Source organism: Callithrix jacchus, chromosome 12, assembly GCF_049354715.1.
Source record: "Callithrix jacchus isolate 240 chromosome 12, calJac240_pri, whole genome shotgun sequence".
NCBI lineage: Eukaryota > Metazoa > Chordata > Mammalia > Primates > Cebidae > Callithrix > Callithrix jacchus.
The window spans coordinates 115,785,363-115,812,798 of NC_133513.1; the positions used below are offsets into that span (position 1 = coordinate 115,785,363).

Consider the following 27,436-nt stretch of genomic DNA (forward strand, 5'->3'; position numbering starts at 1 on the left):
TGTGGTAACCACGATTCATGTAAATAGTTACTGTAGTAACCACAATTCATAACTTAATTTCAAAAGGGATTTTTGCCAGTGCTTCAGATGTTGGTGTTGTGTTCATTTTAATTGGCCCTACCTAATGTTGGCAAGTTCTGTTTCATAGGGAGCTTACTGTTAATATTTTTATTTTACAGTGTAATGTTCAAGCTTAGAAATGCCTTATGTGGATCGTCAGAATCGCATTTGTGGTTTTCTAGACATTGAAGAAAATGAAAACAGTGGGAAATTTCTTCGAAGGTACTTCATACTGGATACCAGAGAAGATAGTTTCGTGTGGTACATGGATAATCCACAGGTTTGTAAAATTCCAAGGATTACCTTTTAAAAGCATAGAAAGTTGTATTTAAGTATTTGACATACTGTACAGATTTTAGAATTTGTCTTCTTAAACAGTATATTTTTATATTTATTTCCACTGGCTGTACTCTCCGCTCTGCACCCCTGACCTCTGCCATCTTGTTTGAATTTCAGAAGGTGAAACAGTTTATTTGATAAGAATTAATGCTTTTGTATATATTTTTTCCTCGAGAGAGAAATGCTCTCTCTGATAGAAAATTAGGTTTTAGGAAATTAGATCTTGAGTCACAGAAAAAAATAATAATTGAAGCTGTCCCCAAAATAAGAAATTTTTTTTTGTAATGTGTATTTTAAACAATAGCTAAAATAAAGACCCGGGATAGATGATTTAGATGATTCTCTTGCATTAAGGAGACTTAATACCAAGGTCCCTTTAATGAGATTAAATTTAGGTTTAAGATGCTGTATCTAGGATAGAGACTCTGTGTGTGTGTGGTGGGGGGGGTGGGTTGTGTGCACGCGCGTGCGCATGTGTGTTTTGAGACATAGTCTCGCTCTGTCACTCAGGCTGGAGTGCACTGGCTTGATCTTGGCTCACTGCAATCTTTCACTTCCCAATTCGAGCAATTCTCCTGCCTCAGCCTCCCCGAGTAGCTGGGACTACAGGCGTGTGCCACCACACCCGGCTAATTTTTTGTATTTTTAATAGCGACGGAGTTTCACCATGTTGGCCAGGATGGTCTCGATCTTCTGACTTTGTGATCCTCCCACCTTGGCCTCCCAAAGTGCTGGGATTGCAGACATGAGCCATCATGCCCAGCCAGACTGTTATTTTTTAATAAATAAATGACTTAACTAGTTGATACCCTTACACATTTGTAGTCCTTTCATTTTGTAGTGTTGGATTTGAGTCAATCATTGTCATGCCAACCATGAACTGAAATGCATTTTGATTTTATTGCTGCCTTGCAAAACATAGCGGTAAATGTTGTAATTTAAAAATTAGAATCTCAGTTTTAAGATCTGTAAGGGGCCTGAGATTAGATATCATCTGTGGAGTAGTTTTAAACTTTCAACTTTCTCTACCTTGGAACTTTTTTTTTGAGAGATGGAGTCTCACCCAGGCTGGAGTGCAGCAGTATGATTTTGGCTCACTGCAACCTCTGCCTCCCAGGTTCAAGTGATTCTCATGCCTCAGCCTCCCCAGTTTCTGGGGCTACAGACATGTGCCACCATGAGGCATGGCTAATTTTTTGTATTTGTAGTAGAGACAGGGTTTCGCCATGTTGGCCAGGCTGGTCTTGAACTCCTGACCTCAGGTGATCCTCCCACTTCGGCCTCCCAAAGTGCTACAGGCATGAGCCCCTGCACCCAGCCTTTTAGAACTTTTTGTCTTCAGATAAAAATTATTGTAAAAGTTAAAAATGGTGCTGTATGTTGCAGGGAAGTATGTGCAAAACAAGGGATGAATCTCTAGCAGACTTTTAAGCTAATTTTTGTCCAGTAGGCTTCTTCTGTGGGTGAGGAATGGAAGGTCTAGGGAAGAGCAGAGACTTATATAAGGTTCTGCTCTGTTTCACAGAGCAAGAACTAGGTCTCTTGATAACTAGTACAGTATTCTTCACTATATACTGATTTTAGATTAGACAAGATACAGATATACTTGTGTTTATGTTTATGTAGAATTTGAGTTGTAAGGGAACTCTCCTCACCCATATGAGCCATTGTACAGTTCTGCCTGTTATCTCTCCCTGATTTTTCTCTCTCTTCACACCGTCTGGTTGACATCTATATGGTTTCTCCTGAATTTTACTTGAAACTCCTTGATTATTTTTCTGTGTTCCTACATAATAGATTCTTCTTATCAGTCTTCTTTATCAGTACTACCCCTTTAACAGAGCTAAAAGGAATTAAGTACAAAATAGAATATATTTATTACCCTGAATAAGACATGAACTTGGAATTCAGAGAAAGGTTATACAGCCAGTAGAAGGAGTTGAAGTCTTCATGGAAGTGGTAACATTTGAAATAGACTTAGAAGTTTGGATATAATGACTAAGAGATGGAAAAGTGAGTATTCTGGTGCTCAAAGAATAGTGTGGGCAGGCAGAGATCAAAGCAGGAGAGCCAGTGACGTACTTGGAGACTAGATCATTTTGCCTATAGCAGGGGGAGTATTTGTTAGGTTTGCACTCAGCTAGGTCTTATCTACATGAACTTTTAAAAGCTAGATCTCTATGTTGGAATTAATGCAATAGCTTTTCTGGACATAGTGCTGATTTTTTTAAGTGCAGAATTTCAAATCTTTTTCAGTTCGTTCTTAATTTTATATCTTCTTTCCAACTTAGGAAATCTTGATTCTGCCAGGCAGTGTATTAACCATTAGTACCAACTTTGTGTCACTTTTAAATGTAATAATCAAGACATACCTACTCATGAAAACTTTAGTAAAATGTCTTGCTAAGATTATGTTATTTTCTTTCTTTACCAAGGTTGTTATGATCAGTGTAACCATGTTATTGCACCTTGACATAAAGCAATTAGATCGAACCATATGAAATTGCTAATATACAACCATTTTGAATTACTAAAAAAATGGTAATTTTGTATGTTCAATCTAGTTGCTTATGTCAAAGTACAGTAACATGGTTATACAGCTTGGTATAGAAAGAAAATGTTTGATCCATCTGTTATTAGGGAACCACTTTTTCCTCTGACCACTGCTTCATTTACCACTAACCATTGGTTTAAAAATTCATTCTGTTGTTTATTAGGGATCACTTTGAGGCTTTCTGTGCTTTGTCAAGGAGGTTGGTAATGATGGAGAAGGGAATAATTAAGTAGCTGTACGAATCTGAAGAGATTTAAACAAGTATTTGGCAAAATGAGTTTAGGAACTCATAATCAACAAATGGCCTGTTTTCCTTTTTTTCTTAAATGTTGTATTAGTTTATTATTTCTTGCTCATTGTCAAGTAACATATTTTGAATCTCTCTTTTTTTTTGTTCCAGTCCAACTTGATGGTAATCATTCTAGTCCATAGAGACTGGATATTTTGAATATTATTTTTGTCTCAGCTACTTACCTTTCCCTGTAGTGTGCTATTATTACCGTGACACTGTATGTCATGTTTTGCTGTCTCATTTCTCCTCCTTCCACAAAGGCCTTGAGCTCTATTCAGCAGTTAAAATAATAGGCTCATGGAACACTTAGAAGAAATAAATTATTACCCTTGAATGGAAGGGTAACAGTTTTTGAAATAATCACTTTGGTAGTAGTTAAAGATTCTTCAAGATATATTTACATTTCTTTACCTTCTCTAAGATTAACCAAAAACCCATAAATATAAAACATTATATATAAGAATACAAATAGCTTTTTAATGTTATATATTAATTATAATTTTATGTACATATTTACTATTTATTATTTGTATTTGGAAGCTTGTACATAGTATATAGTTTAAAGCAGAACATAATTAATGCAGTTTTACAGTATATACGCATGAAAGTTTTTAAAAGATGTGTCCCTGTCAACAATAAGCAGTTCATGTTTGGGAATCTTAAGACTTTGAAATGTCTAGGCTTCCAGTTACCTCCTTATCAATTCATTAGAACAAGCCCATAGATTTTTTTTTGAGTACATTATTATAAAGTCAGTTGAAAAGTTGATCCTGCCTAATCTCCAGCAGAAGTAATTTTCAAAATCAACTGAAACTAATGTTTCATTTTTACTTCTGAAATCCATCAGTCTTTTCATTTATATGTTTTGTTTCTTTTCCCCAGATTATTCTGTCTGGTTTTCCTACCTCTACCTCCTCCTCTATAATCCATTCAGTTTATGATAAGATGTATTAATTAAAGCATAATTTTGATTCCAGATTTGCTCATAGCCTTCTTCTTTGGATTAAATTCTCTACAATATAAATTCTTTGCTACTTTGTTTTTTATTTAGGTCCTCTATGATTAGGTTCTTAGTTCAAGTTTTCAGACCTCCATTTTGTACTACAGTCTTACAGGGCACTACGTTACATACAGCCCAACACAGCTGCTCTCTCATTCTAGTACAGAGCTTCTGTGCATCTTCAACTGCTTGCCATAGTTTCTCTGTTTTCTCTGCTTGGAATATTCTCCCCTGCTTTTGTGTTTCAAAATTTTCCTTACCCTCCAGCCTAAATGTTGTTCATTCCTTCAATTTTTCTGGGTAGTTTCAACCAGAGATGATTCTCCCCTAATTCTTCACCTTTAACTCTTTTGTGATGCAAACTACATCTGTAACTTAAGGGAAGAATGAAAATGCTGTGTGTGAAAGTGCCTACATCCCCTGCATATGATGTAAAGAGAAGCAAACATTTTTTTGGAAAAAAAGAATGTAGATTAATATGGCATAACACACTAAACCATTTAATGGGGGGAAATGCTGTCCGTTTTTGTTAAGAGATATTTGATAAACAAGTTTTAATAGAACAAAGCAATATGTATAGTCTTTTAAAGTATCTTACAATTATATTTGTTTTATGCCTCTGAATATTTTCCCATTGCTTTCAGAAACAAAATCTGATCTTGTTTATGGCATTTTAAGCTCACAAAAAGATCATTAGTTTAGCTTCAGTAATAAAAATAGCCTTCTAGTCATAGAATGTATCATGATGGAACAGAGTAGGATTCAGTTTTGTTATCCAAGCTGTGGACCTGATGCCAGATCTAGTAAAAACTTGAACAGAAGAAAAGTTGATTTGTAAAATGTGATATTAAACAATTGAGTTTTTTAACTTGTCAGAAGTGTATGTGCAACATTATATTATAAAATGAATTCATAATATTGGATACTAATTATATATTAATAATTTGTTTCTAGAACCTACCTTCTGGATCATCACGTGTTGGAGCCATTAAACTTACCTACATTTCAAAGGTAGTCTTTATTATACATTGTCTTCTATTCATGTGTGAATTAAAATCCCTGGGAATGAGAGTATGAATAGAAGCAGCAGTTACCTTTCTGTGTCCTTTAACAGTGATGTTCAGATTTCTGTCATGCTGAAACAGTACCTGGTTACTATGTTTAGGAAATTCTTTAAATCGATACGATTATGAAGAATATGATTTTAACTTACAGTATGTGGCAAATTGCAAAAGTTAACTTGTTTTTTTTTTTTTTTTGAGACAGAGTCTCACTCCGTCACCAGGCACCAGGCTGGAGTGCAGTGGCGTGACCTCGGCTAACTGCAACCTCTGCCTTCCAGGTTCAAGCAATTCTCCTGCCTCAGCCTCCCAAGTAGCTGGGACTATAGGCACGCACCACCATGCCCAGCTATTTTTTTTTTTTTTTTTTTTTTTGTATTTTTAGTAGAGATGGGGTTTCACCATGTTGGCCAGGATGGTCTTGATCTCTTGACCTCGTGATCCGCCTGACTTGGCCTCCCAAAGTGCTGGTATAACGTTAACTTTTATGATCAGATATATGAACATCAGAAAGGGAGAAATCAGTGAAAAGATTAAGTTCTGCCTTGAGAAGGTCTGGAGATTTTTGTAAGTCTGTATTATGTTTGTTTAGACTGTTTCTAACTTTTAAATCCCCTTGCCTTTGATACTTTGTTTCTTAATGTTTTATTTTGAGGAAAATATGGACCATTTTTTATTTTGAAAGATTGGTTTCTTCTCCCTCTTTTCACTTTGTGTCTTTTAATTTCTGTTTTCTTCGTTGTTTTTTTGGTAGTTTTACAATGCTATTTTTTTTAATTTTTAAATAAAAAATGTTGATTTTATATTCGTCAGGTACCTTTTTTTTTGTATTTTCTTTTATTAATGTTTAGGGAACTAAGAAATGCTGAGGTGCTAGCCGTGTGTGTGCGTGTGTGTGTGTGTGTGTGTGTGTGTGTTTTACATAAAGGCAATAAAAGTTTGTTGATGACTTAAAATATGAGATGCAAAAGGTAACAATACAATATTATTAAATAATATCGGTACTATTATGCATATACTGAGATCCATTGGCATAGGTAGATCACTTCAACAGAAGACCAATTTACAAATGTGCCTCTGTTTACAAGACAGATGTTATAAAAAAAAAAGTATTTTATATCAGTATTACAATAGAGATATTCATTCTTACTGACCAAAAAGAAGAGAAAAGTAATTAGCCCTTGGACAATAAAATTACATATTTAAAAGGAAACATTTTCCTGTTAAAATCATATGAGGTAAATTTACATATGACAAATATTGTATGGAAGCTCTTTCTTAAGTCAAGTATTAACTCAGTAAAGTAGGCAGGGTGACTGGCCCCCTGCTTTCCCCTCCTCCATTGCTCTTCTTTTAAAAAGTAACTTTTTTTCTGTGCAGTTCTGTTAACTTTCATCTTGTCCTGCCCCTTACCAAAGTTTAAATTGTGCAGTTTGTACTCTACTTTCGATATACCAGTTTTTTTTCCAAAAAAAATTTATTCAAAAAATTTCTAGAACAAACTTGTGTGTGATTCAGAACTATGAGTTTGTAGTTGGGATCAGTGAGGAACCCCAGACTTAGAATTCCTTTTGTAGGTACAAAACAGATGCTACAGTTATGAGTTCTCTCACTGGACAACAGCATGACAATAGTGAATGAGCTTCTGGGAGCTGCTCTATTTAAAGGGATAGCAGCAACCAAGTGTAGCTAGTTGCCTCATTTTGTAAAATGAACCATGAGCTGCACTTAATAAAGTGATCCCATTATCCTAGGGTATTCCCCTGTGCAAGAGGGGATCTGGTACCATTTTGATCTCCTCATAGCAGAGTAATGCCTTAATTAATTATTAAAATTAAGATTAATTCAGTTAAATGCCTGGATTTGTGGACTTTAAATATAAAGTGTCCCCTTTACCCATCCCTATTTTTGCTTAAAAATCAGCTGATTAAAAAATACGTTATTTGGGAAGAATTCAGTTCTTGTAGAATATTCATTGAGGATATTTTGAAAATTACATTAAAAATACTTGTATGTGTGACATAAAGCCTAAGAGAAAACAAGTTTGTTCAGAGAAAATATGGAAGTATTATTTATTACCTCTTACAGTTGGGAACTGCATCCTATGTATTGAATTTGCCATTCTTTTTCAGTTGTCTTTAAAGTTTAATTTTAAATCTATTGGCTAAATGTGTATAATTATTGGGAAATCATACATATGGAAGTTTTGGCTTTAGGTTTATATGAAGAAGTGAGGAACCATCTGTCTCTGTTTTTCCTTTAGGTTAGCGATGCTACTAAGCTGAGGCCAAAGGCTGAGTTCTGTTTTGGTGAGTAGCCATGTTATATGTATTTTAAATTAGACTGGCATAATTGTATCATATTGCAAAAGAAAACTCTTGCAGAAAACCACACAAAACCTGTGGCTTACTGAATTATTCTAAGGTGAATTCCCTTGTAACCACTATACAGATAAGGAAATAACATTTTTCACCCATTCTCCTCCCAACCCTGAAGCCTCTTTCCTGTGTCCCATCCTAATTACAACCACCTTCTTCTACCCATATGTAACTGTTATTTTGTGATTTATAATGATCACCTCCAGTGAGATTTCAGGTAATTTTAAACTTTCTACCTTGTGTTATTTTCCATTAAACATATAAATAATTAAAAGGATTTGGTCTTTAGCTTGTGGGTAGTGAGAAATGTAGTTTGGGGTTGGAGTAGTCGAGGGCATTGGATTAACTTACTCAGAAAATGTTTACTGTATGCCAGGCACTGTGCTTGGCACTGGGGCTGTAAGATGAATAAGAGGCAGTTGCTGCCCTTAAGGCTGGTTGTCTCATAGATAAAAATACCAGACAATTATTATTTCATTTCTCATAACCTGTAGATAAAGGGATATGTGATCTATTAAAGAAGCACAGAAAAAGACCTTCAAATCTTTGTGGGGAGCTCAGGAGTCGGGGAGCCTCCCTAGAGGAGGAGATGCTTACACTGGTGGCCAACTAGACTCCTGCTTATATCCTTTATTGTGCAGAGAAAAGGCAGGAGGACTACATGCACAGAGGCTTGTAGGGAGAAGAGTGTGGTGTCTCTGGAGCTGAACACTCTGAAGCTGGAGGGTATGATGAGTCGCTAGAGAGTTAAAAAGGCAGGCAGAAGCCAGGGTGCTGTGTTTTGATGAGTGATAGTTTTTATTACTTTGAAAAAGGGAGAAGAGAAAGAGAGCATCTGGAAAGCAGACATAAGGTGAAGGAGGTTTGTTTTTTTTTGTATGGATAGGAAAGTTTTCATGTAGGTAGACTGGGTAAGTGGCTTTTGAACTATTGTACTTATAAAAGGTCCTGAGTTAGAGTGGTGGCAATGGGAGAAGGAGGAATGGTGAAAAGAAGGAAAAGTACAGGGACTTGGTGGATATGGGTGAATTGGAGGGAAGAGAGAGGTAGCAGGGAAGTTTGCTTAAAGCAGTGACAAGTCAGGGAGAGCTGTTTACATAGCATAAAATGTTTGCTCAGGGGTTGAAATGATGGGGAACTTCCAATGTTCTGTTGACAGTAATTGAGGACTGGATGGAGCTTGAGGATCAAGACTGGAGACATTTGGAGTGTTAAGAAGGGAGTCATAGTTGAAGCTAGGAGAACTGATGTCCTCTCAGTATGTTAGTGGACATTAGTGACTGAAGGACCAAATATTTGGAGTGGCCAACTAACATCACAAGGGATACATTACAGTGAGAAAGATACTTTTGGGGGTAGAATTGAAGTTTTTTGCTCTGTTGCTTGAAAAGGGCAGGTTTCTTTAGTCATTAGTTGGGAATAGCATCTTAATATGAGCAAGATGAAATGTGGCTGTCAAGGGAATCCTCTGAAATGCTTTTATCCCACTATGAAGCTATTTTTAAAAGTTACATGTTTATTACTTGTTATAATTTTGGTTATAGAAAGATGCCTCAGAGCCTTGTAAATGAATGGGTATTGCAAGTCAAATTAACTGAGGACTTTGTATTTCAGAATGTATAATGTTCATACCTTCGACAATCCTTTTTTTTAAAAAAAAATCTCAAACTTACAGAAATAATAATATACCATAATAGCTTTGACATTCATGCTTATTGGGGTATTTAGAATGGGTGATTTTAGTTGGAATAAAAAATTAAGATGAGTCGTTCATTGGTCAGTCAGTAGCTGTTCTCTATTACCAATGGGAGTAAAGATTCATGAAATGCTTACCTTTAGAGAGAGAGGCACTGGCTTCTAAAATAGCACAACTTTCATTCAGAATGTCAATATATCTTCTCTCAAATTGTCCCAAACCAGTGAGAACAAGAAACACTCAAGCCATTTTTGATGGAGGGAGCAGACTATTCGTAACCCTCAGTGTGTAAAGTTGAAAAGTAGATAGAGGAATGGTAGATAATTTAGCAGAGTAGAGGAAGAGGCCAATGAAAAGCTCACCATTTAAGTGTTCTGCTGCCAAGCCAACTCCAGATAGGCTTAGATATAGGAGATTCATTTTTCTGGCAAGCAGCAGTAAGGAAGGACCAAAAACAGGGACTTTGTTTGCCTGTCTATATCAGAAACAACCTCTGTTCCCTACCTCCATCTAGGTTGATCAGGCAGACACCTTTCCCCTGTCCCAGCAGGAAATGGGATGTGTGGTGTCTCCAGAAGTAGAATCAGTGAGGCTCTATACTTAGGGGCGCTAGTCCCGAAGAGGGAAAGGAATGAAGCATGAAACTGAAAATGGGAGGATTAAATGAAAGTCTGCACACTGAATGCAACCCCAGCCCCAGAGCACTGGGCAGCCAGGTTTAGGTGAGTAAGATCCGAATACACTGGAGGAAAGATCCATAGATACTGACTGATATCCGGGCATTTCTGCTGAAAGAGCTTGCTGTAGTTGACTAGTGAGGTCCACAGTCAGCAGCCCTGCAACAACCCAAGAGAGCTTCTCATCGGTCTTTTTAGCACTTTCTTTTAAAATACGAATAGACAGCCCAGGATTACTGAACATATGTTGAGAGAGAGGATTATCAAACAGGAGAAGGTACATGAGACAATGCAAAACTCAGCAGAAAAAGTCACAGAAATCTGAAAGTAGAACAAAGGTCAAGATAGATAATGGAATAGAGATAAAAAACATCAGGGAAGTTCAACATCTGATAGAGACCGAGAGGACAGATAAAGTACTGAATAGAGAAAACAGATTGGGGAAAATTGACCAAAAAAAAAGATACTGTAGAATCTCTTGATCCAAAACTATGTATCCATAACCAGTTGATCTCAGGTTGTGAGATGATTTTTGTTTGCAGTTAAGCTAATGTTTATGCTTCAAGTTTTATCCATTTTATTTGTTCTTTCTTATCATAAAGATTTGAAATAAAATAAATACCCAAGTGGAAAAGGTAGGAAGGCTACAGGCCTCTAGGTATGCATTTATTATTCACAGTGAAATCCATGCTTTAGAAACATGACAACTTATCAGTGTCAAAGTTTTGTTTTTTTAATTGTTCGACGTTTTTTCGTTCTTTCCCTTTCTCCCCTCCCCAACAGTATTGCTAATATGCCACATTTCAGTAACTTGCTTTACTTTTTTTTTTTTTTCTTTTGAGATGGAGCCTCACTCTGTCCCCCAGGCTGGAGTGCAGTGGTGAACCTGGGAGGCTGGTTGCTCCACTCACTGCAACCTCCGCCTCCCAGGTTCAAGTGATTCTCCTGTCTTAGTCTCCTAAGTAGCTGGGATTACAGGTGTCTGCCACCACACCCAGCTAATTTTTGTGTTTTGAGTACAGACAGGGTTTCACCCTGTTGGCCAGGCTGGTCTCGAACTCCTGACCTCAAGTGGTCTACCCACCATGGCCTCCCGAAGTGCTGAGATTACAGGTGTGAGCCACCGTGCCCTGCTTTACATTTTTTACAGTGCTTCCCTACTTCTTAGAAATCTCCAGATGATGACAGTGAAGAACATTTTGTACCAAGCACTGTGTTAATTTCTTTACATATATGATTGATACCCCTTAAAGAAGTGGAATGAGTGGCATTCGCATTTCATAGGTGAGGAATATTGGGCTGAGAGAAATTAAGTAATGTTTGTAAGATAATATTGCTTGTAAGTGCATAAGCTAGTCAGGTTGGACTGATTCCAGGCTGATTTTTTTTCTATATCATACCTATATAGCTACATCTTGCCATGAAATAGTTCTTAAAGTACATGAAATTTTATTCGGATTGCAAGGTATACTAGGAATCTTTTTTAGATACATATTTACATGTCTTCCCTCCCTTAGAAGAGATCCTTATATAAATATGATTTATTCAAAAATATATGTATTAAGCATTTACTGTGTACCAAGTGTAGTATATTAATAAGTGCATAGATTTTTAAACTCTTACGATATTCTGGGCAGATGCCCAAAATAACATTGAGGGGAAGAAGCCATTATGAAGAGAGCTCAGCTTCAGCCTAAGCTGAAAAAAGATGATGAAAGGAAGCCTTACTGATGACTGGAAATTAAAAACAGAAGTTACTTATTGATATATATAGCATCCTAGTGAGTTATGGATTTATCTTAATACATATTTATGGCATTTATAACTTCTCCAGTCTCTATAAAGATATACAAGAACAGATTTACATTGTGTTAAATTTCTTTTAAGGTTTTAGGCTGGTTGTTTTGTAGCGCTCTGCAAGATAGACTTTGACTTCCTTTCTAAGACCTTCATCTCAATTCAAGGAAGCTGTAGTTTAGAGTGTCTTGGTCTCAGTTCCAATTTCAAAATCTTGTGTGTTTTCCTTAAGAGCTTGCATTTCCCCCTTCTCTTAGTCACATTCAGCTGTATGCTAGTATATCTTTTAATATTTTGGTGGAGACTTTTGGAAGTCATTTTTATATTTGAACAATTGCAGCCGTATAACTATTCAGATACTTAGCTCCTAGAATAATATTTATGCTTTTAAAAATAAGTGCATATGGTGTATAATAAATAGCTTTAATTCAAGAGTGAAATGTGATAGTTTGTAGACAACTGTATGTGCACATGTCCTTTGCTTTATACGAGTACATAGTCCCTAAAGGGGTATATATAAACTAAATTGCATAAAAGTTCCAAATGTATTAAGATTTAAAGTATAAAGGAAATTCATAAGGTCTAGAAAAACAAATCTTAAGTTAGGGAGATTTTCTAGATGATATGAAATCTGGACGCATTTATAGAAAAGATTCATAATATATTTCTGTCTGATCAAAAATACTGTTAAAGTAAAAAAAAATGACAGACTAGGAAAAGTACTGGTAATAAAGCAGAACAGATTAATATCGAAGTTGTATAAATTAATACTAAATGAACAATTCAGGAGAAATATGGGCAAAGAAAGTAAAACTCATAAGATATTTGTGAGTTTTGGCTAATAAACATCTCAATAACCAAAGAAATGAAAATTTGAACAAGGTACAATTATTTACCAATGAGGTTGTTAAAGAGTATTAGGAAAACACCACACTAGGTATTTCAAACTCAAGGGATTTGTTACAAGGAATTGGTTACCCAAATGTTGGAAGGCTGAAAGAACATGAAGGGAATGCTGAAGTAACCCAGAAATTAGGAACTGCAGGAAGCAACTACTGTTCAAGGGCTAGAGAGACAACAGGGAAGAGACAGTAGTATTACTATAACCTAGGGCAGTGGAGGAGAGGCCACCATGGAGCTATTGGTATCCAGGAGGACTCTGCAAGGCTAGTGTAGTGGGGCAGGAAAAGGCCCCCTACGGTAGCTGGTTTTGTGCTGCTGTTGGAGAGAGGTCAACAATAGCAGGAATCAAGGAGAGACTCCTCTTTCTTTCTTCCCCTGCCACCTTACAGTCTCTCATCAGATTGGCAGAGAATGGCCTTAGCTGGGGTCTAGGAAATATTGCTTGCAGATTGTCAGCCCCAATGCTACAGAGCCTTTGAAAACTAGAAACTAGAGGTATCCACAGGTGCTGATAACCAGTTCTGGGGAGGGGTTTTAGATGAAATAAACCTTTGCGTATGTGGTTGGTAGGATTATGAATGGATTCAGCTTTCTGGGAAGATGATTTGGAAATACCTATAAAAATTTTAAATGTCAGTTTTCTTTGATTCAACAGATCTATGTCAAGAAATTTGTTCCCCAGAAATGCTAGCCAAGTTTGGAGAAATATATGTATATGATGTTTCACTGTGTTATTTTATATAATTTCAAAAACTGGAACTAGCCTAAGAGTCTATCATTAGGGGATTGACTGAATATATTGTGGTGTATTCATTTAATGAAAAACATGGCCATGACAAAATAAGAGTTTTACCTGTGTTATTGTGTGATGAAAGCAGTGTTATATGTGGTCTGATATATTTTGTCGAATCCACAAGAGTCATGGTGTTGAACCTAACAAGGTTTTTCAGCTACTGCAGAAATAAATTTAGAGGTAATAAGTACAGTATTTGGTGAGCTATTTTTTTCTGTCAACAGTTATGAATGCAGGAATGAGGAAGTACTTCCTACAAGCCAATGATCAGCAGGACCTAGTGGAATGGGTAAATGTGTTAAACAAAGCTATAAAAATTACAGTAAGTATATTTATTGTTTTGAAAAAACATTCAGTGTCTGGAATTAATCTTTTCATTTTGAAAATACATCTACCAAAGGTTCCCAGCTTACCAATAGGTTTCATACACAAACTTTGTTTAAAAGGCAGGGGTTCAGAATTTGAATATTTTTCTTGTACTTGGTGACTGTTGGCCCTTTAATCAGCCCATGGTTGCCTTTTTAACCTATTATATACCTAATAAGGAGATAAATTACTGCAGATCTTAATCACTGCTTACAACGTTTCTAGGAGAAAATGCACTTAGCACATAGAGTTCTACCCGGAGGATATATTTTTTTTCTTCTAGTATAGTGTAAGAGATTTCCTGCCACCTACCTGGGGAATAGGCACTTCTCTCTTCTAAGCCATGACTGGGATTGGGGTCAGATAGGGAAGGAGTTGAAGACAGGAGCAGGACAAGGGGAGACGAAGGCTGAAAAATGAGGACAGGGATAGGGATTGGGTTTGAAGGGTTGTGGCAGCCAGAGGGTCCTACCCATGTGACCCTTGAAAAATTTGTCTTAAGCTCTAAACTTCCCATGTCCGAATTTTTTCCTTCTGTTGCAGGGCTTGGTACCCTTGCCCTCCTTTCCCATGCTACAATTTCTTGCTTCTAACGTGTGCTTCTCTTCGTTTTTGCTTTTCTGATGAATATTTATTGATTACACTGTACCAGATCTTAGACCGAAGGTTTTACCTAAATTAACTGGAAAAGTGAGACTTAGAAAGATTAATGGCTTTTTACAGGTTTTATAGCTGGTAGACTATGGAGTTGGAAGCCCAGTCCAGTTTGTTGGGCTCTTGAGCCCGAACTCTAAAGAACAGTGCCTTACTGCTTCCTGCCCTCTCCTTCTTCTTTTTTTTTTTTTTTTTTTTTTTTTAATTTTTTATTGGATTATAGGTTTTGGGGTACATGAGCAGAGCATGCAAGACAGTTGCGTAGGTACACACATGGCAGTGTGCTTTCTTTTCTTCTCCCCTTCACCCACATTTGGCATTTCTCCCCAGGCTATCCCTCCCCACCTCCCCCTCCCACTGGCCCTCCCCTTTTCCCCCAATAGACCCCAGTGTTTAGTACTCCCCTTCTGTGTCCATGTGTTCTCATTTTTCATCACCCACCAATGAGTGACTTCCTAAAGCCAAAAACCTTTACGGAGAGTTTGCTAATGATAATGAGCAGCAAGTAGATAGGCTCTAATTTGATTGTATCTTGCCTCACCTTTCCCTTTACACTTTCATAGAGAAATACATCATAGTCCTGCCTGGAAAATATTGGGAAGGAATTCTTGTGTTGTGAGATTTGTGTTGATTTTGGTGTTTTCTTTTTAATACAGTGCAGTTATTTACTGACCCTAAGTGACATATTCTCAAAGAACATGTGCCCTGAAAGTCAGCATATGTTAGTTACTTGTTAGTTTTCATCTAAAATGAATAATTTTGTATTTATATCACAACACAAGAAAGAGTCAGTATAGTTAAAGCTGTTCTCAGAGTTAAGTCAAATTTTTTTGTTTTGTACTAGAACAGCTTGTTAGCACATGACAGAAAACGCCTACGCGCTGCATCTGATCTGTACTTGAAGCAGAAGTTATTTTAGGTTTGTGCAGTTTCAGGAAAGCAGTTTTTTGAACTGATTCAGACATATGTGCTTTTAAAAGCTTTTAGCTAATCATTTTAACTCTTTTAATAAATATTCTCTGCTTGAAAAAATTCTTTAGAAAGATAATATCTCATAACTTTACTAAATTAATTCTTGTTTTTACAATTTATAATACAAGCAGCACACTGGTTTCTTAGTGCTTTACAAGAAAATGGAGTGAATGGTCTCAGGCTTTTTACCATTTTGCGGGGTCTTGAATTGCTATGTCTAATTGATCAATGGTATGAAACAGTCTTATACAAATGATAGTTAAGCTTTTTAGCATGATGGAGAAACAGACATAGAACTCTAAGAAGACTTCTAAATAGCTTTTGTAGTCTTGCAGCTTAGTTTTACATGTTGAAATTTTTATAGTTTTTAAGATAAATTTGTTGGTAAATGATTTTAATGTTTTTATAATTCACATTTGGAAAATATAAGCACATAAGATCTAGAAATCCTTATTAATGTAGTGACTAATAAAGTGAGTGTAGAATTCATAGCACTTACTAAAAATAAACTTTAGATAGATACACATTTAACGCATACGGTAGCAGTGAAAGAATTTCCCATGCTTTAATAAGATATGCTTTACGTTAATTGTATTCCTTTATATCTTACCGGTTTTATGTGCATTTTATACATTTAAGTGTATTAAAGAGTGGAATCTCTAATTTGTTATATTTTTCTATGGAAATTACTGGTGATTTACATGTAGATTGTTTGAAAACTTTAAGTATATGTGTTGATATATGTGCACTTTATCTTTCTATGGAATCACCTCATTTTGGTCAACTATGTAATTTAGTTGTCTGCTGAGTACTGTGTGATATATAAATTTAAAAATTTTCGAAATCCAAAATTAGAGTTTGGAAGTGTGTGGTTTCAAAATAGAGGTAGTTAGAGGACAATGGGCAAGAGAATGATATTTAAACTATTTCCTAGTTATAATATCTTGCCATTTTAATCCATTATCCTCCAACACTATAGTCTGTGACTTTCCTTACTTAAGTCTAGGTGGGTGCCACTTGAAATCCTTTTCCCTTTACGGTTGCTTTTCAGCTAATGATGGGGTTACATCCTGATAAACCCACTGTAAGTGAAAAACACAAGTTGAAAACCCATTTGATACCCCAGCAAACCCACAGTAAAGTTGAAAAGTTTAAGTTGAACCATTGTAAGTCTTGGACCATCTGTATTACACACGCACGAAAAGGAAAAGAGCAACATGGGAGAATCAGCCCTGAAGGGGGAGTATCAGTGACTGGAGTGAGGAAAATCAAATTTTAGAGTATGCTTTCCACTGTTCATTTATAGTAGTAACAACCTAAGTGTGGTGGTTTCTGTTCCCTTATTGATTTTTAAGGAATGTCTAAGATGTAGGTTTATTCCTGAATAGAGATCCATTGTTTTTAAACAAACATGTCTTTTTTAAAATTTAAAAATAAATATTTGATTTGAATGTAAAAATTAGTTCTTTGAATTTGTGGCAGAAACTCCACAAGTTCAATTTATTTTTAATAGAAACGGGAAGCAAGTAGATATAGAGTTCTCAGAAAGATTATAAGACCCAGAAGATTGTGTCTGCGTGTTTTTATTCTCGGCAAATGGAACATCATCACAATTTCTTTTTTTTCTTTTCCCTCTCCTTCCATTCCCCTTGCCCTTCCCTTTCCCCTTTCCCCTTTCCATTTCCCTTTCTCTGTCTCTTCCCCACTCCCCTCCCCTCCCCCTCCTCCTCCCTCCCCTCCTCCTCCCATTCCCTTCCCTCCCCCCTTCCTCTCCCCTCCCCTCCCCTCCCCTCCCCTCCCCTCCCCCCCTCCCTCCCTCCCTCCCTCCCTCCCTCCCTCCCTCCCTTTCTCTCCCTCTCTCTTTGTCTGTCTTCTTTTCTTTCTCTTTTTCTTGCTCTATTGCCCAGACTGGAGTGTAGTGGTGCAATCTCAGTTCACTGCAGCCTCCACCTCCAGGGTTCAAGTGACTCTCATGCCTCAGCCTCCTAGGTAGCTGGGATTCCAAGTGTGTGCTACCATGCCCGGCTAATTTTTGTATTTTTAGTAGAGACTGGATTTCACCATGTTGTCCAGGTTGGTCTTAAAACTCAAGTGATAAGCCCTCCTCAGCCTCCCAAAGTGCTGGGATTGCAGGCATGAGCCACCGTGCCTGGCCCAGCATCACATTTCAGCTTTCCCTTTAACTTTTGAGAAACCTGCCGTGTTTTCATGTATTTTACTCACAAATACTTAAATCTGTTTCTTTCATCTCTTTATTCTGTAGTTTATTTTTACCTTTTCTTTTCCTGTTATTAGAATTTCCTACTATTAGGCTCACATGCAAATGCCTGCCAGGAACACATTCAGATCTCCGACAAAAAATGCAGTGACGTAAAAAAGGATAGAAAGTCAGGGAAAGGGAGAAAGGCAGTAGACAAAGAAACCAAGCGTATTCAATGTCTGACATGTGCGAACTGCTTAGTGAGATCACTTTTCTGATTTTCATTGGACAGTTGGATGGTTTGGGGGCAGAGGGGTGTCCCTGAAATTAGATAAACATTAAAAAAATGTTTATCTTAATGGCTGAATTTAGACCAAGTTTTCCAGTGGTACCTATGGTTTTTAAAGGAGTTATCCATATTCATGGGTATTTGCTTGAACTTTTCTTGTTCTTAGGGAACAAGATGATTCCAAGTTAGCCATTCTAAGTTAATTATTAGCATATGATTTTATTATAAGGATATATTAGAAGCAGTGAGCTTAACAGCATAAGCAAGGATTTTTAATATATTGTAGTTTAAGAAAAATTGAAAAACGAAATAAATTTTGGCATTTTTTAGGATGATTTTAAAGGGTTTTCTTAATAATTTCCATGTATGACTAAACTTCTTGGGAGAATAACTGCTACTTTTCTTATGAGTTATCTCTTAGCAGCACCTCTCATCAAATCTAGTTGAATAGATTGTTTTCTCTCTGGTTTCAAGTTCTCTTAATGCTATTTTCTCTTCTCAGTGAGATAACTGGGCCATATTTTCTCTGTCAGAATAATTGAAATATATGATGTTATTCATTAGAAAATATAATGGGCTTCCTTATAGAAAATAAAATGGGCTTCCTTAGCAGATCATTCCAGGGTATTACTATCCTAATTTTATTTGACAAGTAAAATTCTGTTCATTATTTTATTGCCTTTAAAAAGCTCTCCAAAGTGTGCAAGTTCTTAGAAGAATTGAAGAGGTATTCAGGATTCTCTTTTCTTTCCTGTTTTCTCTCTCTTTTGTTTCTGCCAGTGCTGGGGATTGTAGTATGAATATGAACCAGAGGCTGGAGGGTGGGCCTGAGGCCTGAGAGGAACCATTTCAAGGGAGGCAGGTGGGGAAGGAAGGGAGAAGGGGTTTTAGAAGTCACCTAAGATACAAGTCATTTATTATATCCATAAATTACATTTGTGTGGATTGGGATTTACTGTCGCTCCATGGCCTTTCATATATACATGGACTATGTTTACTCAGTATTTTACAAAAAGCTGCTTTACAAATCCTTATCTGAATTGTATACCCTCTTCCACAAATCTGGTGGGAGTAGCGTTGTATAGGAGAGCACAGGTTTTAGAGCAGTGTTTCTCAAAGTGGGTTTATGAAACTCCTGCCTCAAAATGTCTGGTGTTTTTGCTTAAAGTGCAGGTTTTTGAGCTCCACTATAGATTTGTTGAGTCAGAATTTCTGGGTTTGAAGCAGGGGAAGCTGAAGGTTTAAATAATGTTCCTGGGTGATACCTTATGCACGCTAAAGTTTGAGAAACCACACTGCTTTGGAATCACACTAATAAATGGTTTGAGTCTTTGAATACAATGTGAATGGTGTCTTGTAGCTTTACCAGTACTCTGTTAACAGGAATTAGCTGTATGACAGACAAACTAAGTAAAATGTTTCTGTACCACTACTTCTGTGATTGTCAGTAGTATTTCTGACAATACTGATTGTCATAGTGTTTCTGAAAGACTGCAAGGTTCCACATGCCCTTTGAATCATTGGAGAAAGACTGAATCATGTTCAACATCATATTTAATGCTGAGCAGATTTTATGACATTTTATTCACAGCCTTAAAAATGTATAATTTAAATACAGACTGCATGCTTAACAGTCTACAGTTAGAAATAATGATTAGCTATGGGTACCTTATTTCCTGAATAGACCACATAAGAAAAGCTAAAATATATGTTAAACATTTGTGATACCTCTGATTCTTTCATCCACTTTAGTGAGGTGTTATAAGATAATACTGTTATCGCAGTCATTGTTTCCCTGTACTTGTGAATGATTTATCATTGATCTAAGTGTTAGAATTTGGCTTCTAAATTTCTAGTGAAAATTTTTGTTTTGAACCTTTTGATTTGTGTTAAGAATTTGCTTATTTTTTCTGCTGACTTTGGATTCCTCCATTGAGGCCGTCTTTCAACACTTACTGAGTACTTACTATGGTTTTGGTAACAGTCTCTGTCTCAAAGCCAGGAAAGACTGAATATGCCGTGATTCCAGAATCATGGGTAGGAATGGAGAAAGGGAAGAAACAGCAAAGAGCTGTAAGCCAGTAGTAAGTGTGCCAGTAAACAGGGTCTAGAGCACAGCAGTTGGGTTTAGAAGAATTACACACACTTGGCTAGAATGTATTATAGTGAAGATCTCAGCCTGTATTCCCTAATGCCCTGAGCCTATTTCCTTGTCTCTTAGGCGGGGGTAGAGCCCCTATACGTAGGGTAGACAGGAGTAGTAAATGAGAAAAATGTGTGAAATAGTACCTGCCCCAGTAAGCACTCATTAAGTGATAGCTATATTATAAAGTATTATTCAAACAGAAAAAGTAGTGTGAGAACTTAAAAGTACATACATGGACTATACATAATTTTTATATGTATTTGTCAGCTATATGCAAACGGAATATTAATTAGAAATTATGTGAGAAAACAGGTTCACATGTGTAATGCTGGTTGGAGAGTGATTCATTTCATTTACGATTTCAGGTACCAAAGCAGTCAGACTCACAGCCTAATTCTGATAACCTAAGTCGCCATGGTGAATGTGGGAAGAAGCAAGTGTCTTACAGAACTGATATTGTTGGTGGCGTACCCATCATTACTCCCACTCAGGTAAGATAGTAACTCTTCTACTGTGTGAGGATCTAATTATTGTATATTGATTTTTGTATTATTAAAATTAAAACATTGCGTCTTTGCTGAATTAGTACAATACTGAATTACTATAAAGTATTTTCGTTTATTTCAGAAGTATTATGAAATATTTGGAAGTCGCATAACATTGAACACTTTTCCTGTTTTCTCTGAGCCTTTCTTCGGTGTACTTTTCTCCTCAGAAGTGGAGAGATGAGTTCTATATTACACTTTGTAAACAGATTTCTTTTCACTTAAATCGTGAGCATTTTCCAAGTCATCAAAAATCCTTTTATATCATTTTTAATGACTGCATAGTAGTTTGGATTTACCATAAATTATAAATCCTTTATTGGACAAATAGAGTTCTTTTCCTTTTTGCTGCTTTTTTTTTTCACTTTTTGCATTTCTTCTTTTTTATTTTTATTTTATTTTTTTTATTGCATTTTAGGTTTTGGGGTACATGTGAAGAACATGCAAGATTGTTGCATAGGTACACACGTGGCAGTGTGATTTGCTGCCTTCCTCCCCTTCACCTGTGTCTGGCATTTCTCCCCATGCTCTCTCTCCTCAACTCCCCACCCCTTACTGTTCTTCCCCTATTCCCCCCAACAAACCCCAGTGTGTAGTGCTCCCCTCCCTGTGTCCATGTGTTCTCATTGTTCAACACCCGCCTATGAGTGAGAACATGCGGTATTCCATTTTCTGTTCTTGTGTCAGTTTGCTGAGAATGATGTTCTCCAGGTTCATCCATGTCCCTACAAACGATACGAACTCATTGTTTTTCATGGCTGCATAATATTCCATGGTGTATATGTGCCACATTTTCCCTGTCCAGTCTATCATTGATGGGCATTTGGGTTGGTTCCAGGTCTTTGCTATTGTAAACAGTGCTGCAATGAACATTCGTGTGCATGTGTCCTTACAGTAGAATGATTTATAATCCTTTGGATATATACCCAGTAATGGGATTATATATTGCTGGGTTAAATGGAATTATATATTATAATTGCTGGGTCAAATGGAATTTCTATTTCTAGGTCCTTGAGGAATCACCACACTGTCTACCACAATGGTTGAACTAATTTACACTCCCACCAACAGTGTAGAAGTGTTCCTATTTCTCCACATCCTCTCCAGCATCTGCTGTCTCCAGATTTTTTAATGATCGCCATTCTAACTGGTGTGAGATGGTATCTCAATGTAGTTTTTATTTGCATTTCTCTAATAACCAGTGATGATTAGCATTTTTTCATATGTTTGTTGGCCTCATGTATGTCTTTTTTTATAAAGTGTCTGTTCATATCCTTTGCCCACTTTTGAATGGGCTTTTTTGTTTTGTTTTTGTAAATCTGTTTTAGTTCTTTGTAAATTCTGGATATCAGCCCTTTGTCAAATGGGTAAACTGCAAACATTTTTTCCCATTCTGTTGGTTGCCGCTTCACTCTAGTGACTTTCTTTTGCTGTGCAGAAGCTGTGGAGTTTGATTAGGTCCCATTTGTCCATTTTGGCTTTTGCTGCCAATGCTTTTGGTGTTTTGTTCATGAAGTCCTTGCCTACTCCTATGTCCTGGATGGTTTTGCCTATATTTTCTTCTAGGGTTTTTATGGTGTTAGGTCTTATGTTTAAGTCTTAAGCCATCTGGAGTTAATTTTAGTGTAAGGTGTCAGGAAGGGGTCCAGTTTCTGCTTTCTGCACACTGCTAGCCAGTTTTCCCAACACCATTTATTAAACAGGGAATCCTTTCCCCATTGCTTGTTTTTGTCAGGTTTGTCAGAGATTGGATGGTTGTAGGTATGTTGTGTTGCCTCCGAGGCCTGTGTTCTGTTCCATTGGTCTATATCTCTGTTTTGGTACCAGTACCATGCTGTTTTGATTACTGTAGCCTTATAGTATAGTTTGAAGTCCAGTAGTGTGATGCCTCCCGCTGTGTTCTTTTTGCTTAGAATTGACTTGGCTATGTGGGCTCTCTTTTGGTTCCATATGAAGTTCCAGGTGTTTTTTTCCAGTTCTGTGAAGAAGGTCATTGGTAGCTTGATGGGGATAGCGTTGAATCTGTAAGTTACTTTGAGCAGTATGGCCATTTTCATGATATTGATTCTTCCTAACCATGAACATGGAATGTTTCTCCATCTGTTTGTGTCCTCTCTTATTTCATTGAGCAGTGGTTTGTAGTTCTCCTTGAAGAGGCCCCTTATGTTCCTTGTTAGCTGTATTCCTAGGTATTTTATTCTTTTTGTAGCAATTGTGAATGGCAGTTCATTCTTGATTTGGCTCTCTTTAAGTCTGTTATTGGTGTATAGGAATGCTTGTGATTTTTGCACATTGATTTTTGTATCCTGAGACTGCTGAAGTTGCTTATCAGTTTCAGGAGATTTTGGGCTGAGACGATGGGGTCTTCTAGATACACAATCATGTCATCTGCAAATAGAGACAATTTGGCTTCCTCTTTTCCTATTTGAATACCCTTTATTTCTTTTTCTTGCCTGATTGCTCTGGCTAGAACTTCCAGTACTATGTTGAATAGAAGTGGTGAGAGAGAGCATCCTTGTCTAGTGCCAGATTTCAAAGGGAATGCTTCCAGTTTTTGCCCATTCAGTATGATATTGGCCGTTGGTCTGTCGTAAATAGCTTTTATTATTTTGAGATACGTTCCGTCAATACCTAGTTTATTGAGAGTTTTAAATTTAATATAAAGGGCTGTTGAATTTTGTCAAAGGCCTTCTCTGCATCAGTTGAGATAATTATGTGGTTTTTGTCTTTGGTTCTGTTTATGTGGTCAATTAGATTTATAGACATGCGTATGTTGAACCAGCCTTGCATCCCCAGGATGATTCCTACTTGATCATGGTGGATAAGCTTTTTGATGTGCTGTTACAATTGGCTTGCCAGTACTTTATTGAAGATTTTTGCGTCTATGTTCATCATGGGTATTGGCCTGAGGTTTTCTTTTCTTGTTGAGTCTCTGTCAGGTTTTGGTATCAGGATGATGTTGGTCTCATAAAATGATTTGGGAAGGATTCCCTCTTTTTGGATTATTTGAAATAATTTCAGAAGGGCTCTTCTTTGTATGTCTGGTAGAATTTGGCTGTGAACCCATCTGGACCTGGGATTTTTTTGTGTGGTAAGCTCTTAATTGCTACCTCAACTTCAGATCTTGTTATTGGTCTATTGAGGGTTTCGACTTCTTCCTGGTTTAGGCTTGGGAGGAGGCAAGTATCCAGGAATTTATCCATTTCTTCCAGGTTTATTAGTTTATGTGCACAGAGTTCTTTGTAATAATCTCTGATGATGGTTTGAATTCATGTGGAATCTGTGGTGATATCCCCTTTATTGTTTTTTATTGCATCTATTTGGTTATTCTCTCTTTTCTTTTTTATTAATCTGGCTAGTGGTCTATTTTGTTGATCTTTTCAAAAAACCAGCTCCTGGATTTGTTGATTTTTTGAAGGGTTTTTCTATCTCCTTCAGTTCTGCTCTGATCTTAGTTACTTCTTATCTTCTACTGGTTTTGAGGTTTTTTGATCTTGCTCCTCTAGCTGTTTCAATTTTGATGATAAGGTATCAATTTTGGAACTCTCGTTGCTTCTCATGTGGGCACTTATTGCTATATATTTTCCTCTAGAGACTACTTTAAATGTGTCCCAGAGATTCTGGGATGTTGTGTCTTCGTTCTCATTGGTTTCGAAGAACATCTTTATTTCTGCCTTCATTTCATTGTTTATCCAGTCAATATTCAAGAGCCAGTTGTTCAGTTTCCATGAAGCTGTGCGGTTCTGAGTTAGTTTCTGAATTCTGAGTTATAACTTGATTGCACTGTGGTCTGAGAGACTGTTTGTTATGATTTCTGTTCTTTTGCATTTGCTGAGGAGTGATTTACTTCCAATTATGTGGTCAATTTTAGAGTGGGTGTGATGTGTTATATTCTGTGGACTTGGGGTGGAGAGTTCTGTAAATGTCTATCAGGTTTGCTTGTTCCAGGTCTGAGTTCAAGCCCTGGATATCCTTGTTACTTTTCTGTCTGGTTGATCTGTCTAATACTGACAATGGGGTGTTAAAGTCTCCCACTATTATCGTGTGGGAGTCTAAGTCTTTTTGTAAGTCATTAAGAACTTGCCTTATGTATCTGCATGCTCCTATATTGGGTGCGTATATATTTAGGATTGTTAGGTCTTCTTGTTGCATCGATCCTTTTAGCATTATGTAATGTCCGTCTTTGTGTCTTTTGATCTTTGTTGCTTTAAAGGCTATTTTATTCAGAGATAAGAATTGCAACTCCTGCTGTTTTTTGCTCTCCATTTGCTTGGTAAATCTTCCTCCATCCCTTTATTTTGAGCTTTGTGTATCCTTGCATGTGAGATGGGTTTCCTGGATACAGCATACCGATGGGTTTTGGCTTTTTATCCAATTTGCCAGTCTGTGTCTTTTGGTTGGGGCATTTAGTCTATTTACATTTATGATTAATATTGTTATGTGTGAATTTGATACTGCCATTTTGATGCTAGCTGGCTGTTTTGCCCGTTAGTTGATGCAGATTCTTCATTTTGTTGATGCTCTTTAGCATTTGGTATGTTTTTGGAATGGCTAGTACTGGTTGTTCCTTTCTATATGTAGTGCCTCTTTCAGGAGCTCTTGTAAAGCAGGCCTGGTGGAGACAAAATTTCTGAGTACTTGCTTGTTTGCAAAGGATTTTACTTTTCCTTCACTTATGAAGCTGAGTTTGGCTGGATTTGAAATTCTGGGTTGAAAGTTCTTTTCTTTAGGGATGTTGAATATTGGCCTCCACTCTCTTCTGGCTTGTAGGGTTTCTGCTGAGAGATCTTTTGTGAGTCTGATGGGCTTCCCTTTGTGGGTAACCCGACCTTTCTCTCTGGCTGCCCTTAGCATTTTCTCTTTCATTTCAACCCCGGTGAATCTGACAATTATGTGCCTTGGGGTTGCTCTTCTTGCGGAATATCTTTGTGGTGGTCTTTGTATTTCCTGGACTTGGATATTGGCCTGCCTTGCCAAGTTGGGAAGTTTTCCTGGATAATATCCTGAAGAGTATTTTTCAGCTTGGATTCATTCTCTTCGTCACATTCAGGCACACCTATCAAACGTAGATTAGGTCTTTTCACATAGACCCGTATTTCTTTTCTTTTTTTTGGGATGGAGTTTCACTCTTGTTACCCAGGCTGGAGTGCAATGGCATGATCTCAGCTCACCACAACCTCTGCCTCCTGGGTTCAGGCAATTCTCCTGCCTCAGCCTCCTGACTGGCTGGGACTACAGGCACACGCCACCATGCCCAGCTAGTTTTTTGTATTTTTAGTAGAGACGGGGTTTCACCATGTTGACCAGGATGGTCACGATCTCTTGACCTCGTGATCCACCTGCCTCGGCCTCCCAAAGTAGTCCCATATTTCTTGGAGACTTTGTTCATTCCTTTTTATGCTTTTTTCTCTAATCTTGCCTTCTCGTTTTATTTCGTTGAGTTGATCTTCGACCTCTGATAGCCTTTCTTCTGCTTGGTCAATTCGTCTGTTGAAACTTGTGCATGCTTCGCGAAGTTCTCGTGTTGTGTTTTTCAGCTCCATCAATTCACCTATATTCCTCTCTAAGTTGTCCATTCTTGTTAGCATTTCGTCAAATCTTTTTTCACGATTCTTAGTTTCTTTGCATTGGGTTAGAACATGTTCTTTTAGCTCACAGAAGTTTCTTATTACCCACCTTCTGATGTCTGATTCTGTCATTTCATCACACTCAATCTCTATCCAGCCTTGTTCCCTTGCTAGTGAGGAATTGTGATCCCTTGTAGGAGGAGAAGTGTTCTGGTTTTGGGCGTTTTCCTCCTTTTCGTGCTGGTGTCTTTCCATCTTTGTGGATTTATCCACCTGTCATCTCTGTAGTTGCTGATTTTTCAGATTGGGTCTCTGAGTGGACGTCCAGTTTGTTGATGATGAAGTTATTTCTGTTTCTTAGTTTTCCTTCTAATAATCTGGCCCCTCTGCTGTAGGACTGCTGAGGTCCACTCCAGGCCCTGCTTGCCTGGGGATCACCTGCAACAGCTGCAGAAGAGTAAGGGTTGCTACCAGTGTCTTCTTCTGCTATCTTTGTCCCAGAATGATGCCCGCCAAAAGTCAGTGTGATCTCTCCTTTGTTTGGTGACTCTTTGGATATATGGGGATCAGGGAGCTGCTTGAGGAGACAGTCTGTCCTTTATAGGAGCTCAAGTGCTGAACTGTAAGCTCCATTGTTCATTCAGAGCTGCTGGGCAGGTAAATTTAAATCTGCTGCAGCAGAACTCATAAACCCCTTTTTTTCCCAGGTGCTCTGTCCTGGGGAGTTAGGGCTTTATTTATGATTTTCCATTGTGCTGCTGCCTTTTTTTCAGGGCTGCCCTGCCCAGCAAGCAGGCAGCCTAGTCACTGTCTGCCTGCAGAGGCTTTGCTGAGCTGCTGTGGGCTCCGCCCTGCTGCCCTGTGAACTTCCCTGCAGTCCTGTTTATATGGGTTTGGTTAGAACTGCCTCAGCAATGGTGGCCCAACTGTGTAATGGTGGACTCTCTCTGTAATGGCAGGTTGCCTTTGCAGCGACTGCCCCAGCCGTGGCGGACTACTGCCTCGGTAATAGTGGATGCCCCTCCTCTACAGAGCTGGACCGTCCCTGGTTCAGCTGTGCTTGCTATGAAACTCTCAACCCAGAGCGTTTCCAATTGCTTTTTTTTTTTTTTTTTTTTGTGGAAGTGGGACCTGCTGAGCCTGATCA

General features: G+C 37.6%; 1 protein-coding gene across 12 annotated transcripts in view; it reads left to right on the forward strand.

Moving 5' to 3' along the window:
- The window catches only part of PLEKHA1 (pleckstrin homology domain containing A1), a 67,017-nt gene that overhangs the window by 19,619 nt on the left and 19,962 nt on the right, over positions 1-27,436 (forward strand). For 11 of the 12 annotated variants that reach the window (XM_078346698.1, XM_035269346.3, XM_035269340.3 and 8 more), the window contains exons 2-6: positions 180-340; positions 5,200-5,256; positions 7,570-7,615; positions 13,775-13,872; positions 20,543-20,668. In XM_078346698.1, coding sequence (XP_078202824.1) covers positions 200-340; positions 5,200-5,256; positions 7,570-7,615; positions 13,775-13,872; positions 20,543-20,668 — 468 coding nt within the window. In that variant the 5' untranslated portion in view covers positions 180-199. The remainder of the gene's footprint in view (positions 1-179; positions 341-5,199; positions 5,257-7,569; positions 7,616-13,774; positions 13,873-20,542; positions 20,669-27,436) is intronic. The other variant, XM_035269350.3, reaches the window with a different exon arrangement.